Raw genomic sequence first — 6,063 nt, forward strand, 5'->3', positions numbered from 1 at the left:
AAAAAAAAGCAATATAATTTAACAGTGCTCTTAATGGTCTTGGAAAAAAGCCTCATTTTTAGAGCCATCTTTGACAGGATTTGTCTGATTTGGCCACGCTTGAATGCGTCGCGGGCACTGGCAGTGTGGAAATGCCACTGCTGGCTCGCGAGATAAAGCGCATTATTCGCACTTCTGTGGGCACACAGACAGAGCACATAACACGCGTACTGTGTTGCCTTATTCTCCTGTCGCAACAAAGGTTCGTTCGCTGGAGCAGCAAAACAAATTGCTGGAGATGGAAATCGAGGCCCTAAAGAATCGATACTTGAAGCCCACCGGCCTCCGCCTGCTGTACGAGGAACAACTCCAGGAGCTGAAGAGGCTGGCGGACCACATGAGAGTACAGCGGGTAGCTATAGTCATTCGAATTGATCTTTTGACAAATCTTAAGCATCAAAAAACATTTTAAAGGTCTACAATAAATGTACACCTGGTAAATTAACATGCAGCCATGTTTAACGTATATTCGTAAATTAACTAAATAAAATCAATTATTTATCAATATTTACACTAGGCTATTTTTTGAGTAGGGTAATGTTGTCTTAGAGAGGGAAGGAGCAGGTGATGATTCGCATTGAGGGGAAAATAGTATTAGACTTAGACATAGTCTATATGATAATACCTATAATTACTTTTAAAGGACCTTGCTATCGCTGCAAAGGATGCTATGGCGGGTCAGCTGGAGATGATGAAGGTGAAATACGAGGAGGCCTTGGAGATGAGGAAGAAAGCCGAGCTTGATATTGAAGCCTTCCGTCCGGTATGATTACCATAAAATTGTCTTATAATATTTAGTTTTATAAGCAAAAAAAAAAGTGGTAGAATGAGGTGAACATCTTTTATCACCTCAGGATGTGGACGCCGCCACCGCCGCGCGCATTGCTTTGGAGAAGCAGCTAGAAAACCTAGAGGCGGAACTAGAATTCCTTCGAAGAGTACACAAAGAGGTAATTAAAACGCAAAATAGTTATATTGCCCTTGATAAATAAAAAGCTAAATGATTACATTTTTCAAAACCGCACATTTTCAGGAAATCGAAGAGCTTATGAAACAGATATATGCGGCCCACGCCTCAGCAGCAGACGCCTACAGCCTCCCAGACCTCTCGAGCGCCATCAAGCAGATCCAACACCAGTATGACGACATCGCCGCGAAGAATTTACAGGTGAGGATTTTTGCTAAAGGGGGAGCATTGTACACATGATCTGTATTGGAAAATGTTGTTGTTATTATTATTATTATTACAGTTTTGTCTGGAGCTTTTAGTTTAAATGTTTCTGTATAAATAATTAAAATATTTCAGTTACAAAATGTTGCTAATTGTTTTCCATTTTAAACGTTTAAAATTAAAGGGGTGGTATGGGTTTATTTTATTATTTAGATTTTTTTGTGGAATTAAGTTTGTTTGAAAAAAAAAAAAACAACACTCTTTGTACTTGACCTTGATTCACACAGTTCTATAAACTATTATTTTAAGCATGAAAATGGGAAAGAAAAAACAAAAACCAAACAAAACAACTAAATAAAAAACAAAAATGATTGAGTTAAATGTTTAAACAAAATGTTACAACATTCCCTGGACTTCATATTAACCAAACAGTTTTTCTGCAGGAAATGGACTCTTGGTACAAAACCAAATTTAATGATCTCAACAACAAAACGTCAAAACATGTGGACAAGATGCGAAGCGTGCGAGAGGAAATTGTAACTGCGAAGAAGGACGTAAGTATTAATGATCACTCTTGACACATGCTTAAATTGGGCAATAATATGATTCCTATAACAATGGTAAAATAACAATATTCAAAATGATTACAGTATAACATTCATTCTTTGTTTCCTCTTGTTTTAAATATTCTGCTTGTTTTTAGATTCAAAGTAAGGAGCGTGATCTGGACTCTTTGAAAACCAAAAATGAGGCTTTGGAAGCGCAGATCCGTGAGACTCAAGAAAAGTACAGAAAAGAACTGGAGGAACTCCAGGTGAGAAACCTAGTCACATATAATCAAGCCTTGGCCTACATACAAAGTAAAATCAAAGAAAGAAATCTGAGCATAAGCATGAATATAAATATGACCTTAGCATTTCTGAAGACTTCTGATTTTTTTTTGTCAGGCAAGAATTGAAGCCTTGCAGCTTGAGCTGAAGTCCTCCAAACAAAGGACGGCACTGCTCCTGCGTGAATACCAAGATCTGCTCAATGTGAAGATGGCCCTGGAGATTGAAATTACCACATACAGGTAGATTTTAGATACTTGAAAAACTCTTTAAATCCAAACAAATACCACCTACTCCAAAACCACTTGTAGCTTTCAGGTTAATTTAATGAGAAGTCACATCTATTTCAGAAACCTATGGAAACCTATATTTTGTAACTTTGATTGTTATTTATTTATTTTTGTGCTATTTTTCCGTATACCTTCAAGATATAATCAATGTGATCTTTTTACTTGACTGACCCTTTAATATTGCATGCATCAGAGATATTTATCTCTTATCCTTCTATTTATTTATATTTGCCTGTACCATTCTGTTGTTGTTCTATTTGGACCATGTTTGCTGATCAAGTAGAGAAAACGAAAACATTTGCTGTATAAGAAAACGAAATTTCTTCTATTTTCTTCAATCCTTCCTTCTAAATTTTTGTTCACAGGAAGCTCATTGAGGGTGAAGACTCTCGTATTGCTTCTGTGATGCAGAGCATGCAGACCATGTCCTTCACGAGTGGCAGCATGAGTGTTCACAGTGCTGGAGCCGCAGGTGTTGCAGGAGTTGCTGATAGAGTGGCCGGAGGTCCTGGTGTTGGTCCAGCCACAGGTCTTGGAGGAGATCTAGACAGTGGGCTTGCCAGAGGTCTTGGAGGAGGGATCGGCAGTGGTCCTTCCAAAGGTCTTGGGGGTGGTAATGGTGGAGGCATTGGAGGAGGTCTTGTTAATGGCATCACCGGTGGAGTTGGCAGCCCAGGCGCCACTGTAGACTACACTCAAGAGCAGGCTGTGGAGATGACGGAGAGGAAGACTGTGCTTATCAGGTAGCATTAAAATCAAGCTTTTTGTCAGAGCCGTGACTTAGTGGTTTGCATGTGTTCGTTCTGCGGTGTTTGTGCAAGAACTTCAGTTCTGACCTTATGTCAAATTCCAATCCCATTCCCGTATCTCTCTTTACATATTGTTTCTTTATGAAATAAAAAGTGTTCTGTTTTAGAGTTTCATTCCAGGCTACTTAGATTCTGCATTGCTTTTTTCCCCACAGAACCGTTAAAACTGAGGACGACACACTGGAGAGCAACACACAGGAGAAATCGTATTCCATCTCTGGAGCTGCTGATGAAGAAGAGTAGTGCTGTTTTCTGCTCACCAATCATGCCTTCAGATGTGCGTGCCTTACAAACCAAAGATCAGCTTGCGTCTTGCATTGCTTGTCCACAATAAATCTCTGAGCATCACATCGTTTTGCAGGATTTGTTTCTCCATTGTTTGTGCACACAATCAACAGGTGTAGACGCAGGGCACATTATGACTGTGTTGGAGACAGATGATGAGGAAGGAACAGACAGGAAAACAACTTAGGATAAAGGCAGGGAGTGTGATGTGTCTCTCCAGGCTCAGTGTATCACCTCGATTCTTTGGCCAAAGGGGAATCCCATGCAAGCCGTCATAAGAACGGTACTGCCACAACATGAAGTCACACTCACTGTATGGCCCCATTCTATCCAAATCTGCCCTCCTCCTCTGCATCTGATCCATCCTGATCGGTCCGCACTGGAACATGCCAAACACTCAAACTGTCTGGAAGTGTGAGGGAGATGTGCACTGGAGTACTTAAGCATAAAACTACAGAAGCCAGACACTGTGGGTAAAAGGAGCAAGTAGCTGACACAAAACAGTCACAGATATATAAAGCATGGCATGTGGCACACTAACAATTTAATATGTTAATATAACTCGCTGTTAATTTATCCTATTTAATATATGAAAGGAACTATACGCATCCATCACAGACTTTAAATGTGCATGAGTCTGACCTTGAGCACTGACAAACTACACTTCATACCTGTGAGTCGACAGTCTACAGCAAATAAAATATTACTGATCACACAGAACAAGCACTAAAACATGCAGAACGGTTGCCAGAACTAATCAATCGAGACAAGGATGTCTAAATATTGAAGGAAGCCTACAGTATGTGACAAAAGAAAGAATGACTCAAAGGCCTCCTCCTCACATTGTCATATGATATGTGTGAATTTTAGGGCAAGTATGATTAGCAACAATAAAGTTGAGTGTAAGGTATTTGCTTTCTCCATATTTAGGATTGTATTCATATAATTGTATGCCTATAAAACACACTACACTATGATTTATTATTTAGACATTATGCATTATATTGTTCAGCACAAATAATTAATTAGCCTTGTTGACTTTCTGTTTATTAAGATAAGTGGTAATTTTATTTTATTTTATGACATTATTTGGCAGATCTGGGAGAATCATTGGCCTGATTACACTAATAATTTAATCTAAAGCAAAAGGGATTATGCCGAGTTAAAAGAAGTCAAAACTGCTATTCAGTCATTTAGTCGTTATTAGGATATTTCGTCAGCAGTTCATTTCATATTCAAAGCTGAAACAAAAATAACAAAAATAATTTGTTTAATAATAACAATGACCTATTAATTTATAAATGATATTATTATTATTATTATCTCAGGCCAGTTCGCTGGACCTTTTTTTAATTGACAGCACTGGGACGATTCAGGGTCTTGAACATATCGGGTTAATCAATAGCCCCTCGTTACTATTTTATCCACGGTCATCATTTCCACAAGCTCATCCCACCCGAAACGGAGGCGCAATTAACGGCCAGTACTTGCCTTGCATTGTTTCTCTGCAGAAATGCACTGAACATTATGAAAACCCCAGAAATGTCAATCCTGGCCATTAATGAGGGGCTACAGACAGTCGCAGTGACGGTCGCTGATTCATATCATTAGCATGCCTTTTGCCAGTCATGTAATGCGCATCCGAGCTATAGGCGTTTTAAAGTTGGTGATATGCATTATGGCATGATAAAAATGAACTGCCTCATGCATTGCCTGCATGCGTGCATTATCAATATAATTAGCTGGCGTTTACGTGAGTGGCCATGTGACCTTTGAAAGACGGGAGCTATCCAGGGTCCTGCCAGGCCCACATACACATTTAAAGCTGCTGAAAAAGGATTTAAATGTTGCCGTTACAAATTATAAGAATCAACGGCAAATGCAATGTTTTTTTTTTAATATTTATTTTTATTAGCCATATTTAAAATATTTCCATATTAAATTTAAAAGAAAAAAACTCAAGTGTGCCAAAAAAAGTGTAATGTCTCATTCAAAATGAATAAAAAATTATTTTCTATGTTAAATAAATCCCTAGGCCCTTATTTACAGGTCTCAAGGTGACATTTTTCAACTCATAAAGACAACATTTTTATCAAGTAACAATTTTCCTTACAAATTACATTAAAAACCACATATTTAGCTTACCTGATGAATATTGTGTCTGAACAGTTACTTTTCGGGTTCATCATAAAATATTATGAAGACACAAATTATTCAACATATTTTCAATTCACGACTGAATTGAAAGAATGCCGTCAACGGAATAACTAATGATCCATCTGTATATACCATCACACGAAACTCCCTCAGCTTTTTTTCCCAGCGTCCACTTAAATGATCTGAGGATCAAAAGAGGGCAAAATTTGGTGCTCTCGAAAACCTGAGAAATTCTGTCAGTTTTTGCATATGGTTTTAGTGCCTTAATCCCAATTAGGCCCGGCTGACACACAGAGCTATTCATAGCAAACCTCCTCTGAATACATTTGCCTAAAAATGAACTTCACAAATAGAGCTCGCGGTAAAGGCGTTCGACAGCAGAGAGAATCGGATAGACTGAAGGTTCATTCTTACGCGCTCGAGTGAAAAAGGGTATGAATTTATAAGGTACACCGAAACATTTCAATTCAGACAAGTTTACA

At 38.4% G+C, this 6,063-nt stretch overlaps 1 protein-coding gene across 1 annotated transcript; it reads left to right on the forward strand.

Moving 5' to 3' along the window:
- The first annotated feature begins 103 nt into the window (after positions 1-103).
- On the forward strand, positions 104-3,428 carry LOC107683363 (desmin-like). Its single transcript, XM_016479414.1, has 9 exons — positions 104-391; positions 683-802; positions 894-989; positions 1,073-1,207; positions 1,654-1,764; positions 1,914-2,024; positions 2,158-2,282; positions 2,696-3,073; positions 3,295-3,428. Exons 1-9 carry the CDS (start codon positions 104-106, stop codon positions 3,380-3,382), a joined length of 1,452 nt encoding a protein of 483 aa, XP_016334900.1. The 3' UTR covers positions 3,383-3,428.
- The last annotated feature ends 2,635 nt before the right edge of the window (positions 3,429-6,063 follow it).

Source organism: Sinocyclocheilus anshuiensis, unplaced genomic scaffold (assembly GCF_001515605.1).
Source record: "Sinocyclocheilus anshuiensis isolate Anshui unplaced genomic scaffold, SAMN03320099.WGS_v1.1 C33230239, whole genome shotgun sequence".
Classification (NCBI taxonomy): Eukaryota; Metazoa; Chordata; class Actinopteri; order Cypriniformes; family Cyprinidae; genus Sinocyclocheilus; species Sinocyclocheilus anshuiensis.

Bases quoted from the DNA above. Each gene is read 5' to 3' on its own strand.
- LOC107683363 (XM_016479414.1), top strand. From the start codon at position 104: ATGCGTCGCGGGCACTGGCAGTGTGGAAATGCCACTGCTGGCTCGCGA. The intron at 803-893 runs GTATGATTACCA...TTATCACCTCAG, and splicing joins ATATTGAAGCCTTCCGTCCG to GATGTGGACGCCGCCACCGC. The intron at 1,765-1,913 runs GTAAGTATTAAT...GCTTGTTTTTAG, and splicing joins TTGTAACTGCGAAGAAGGAC to ATTCAAAGTAAGGAGCGTGA.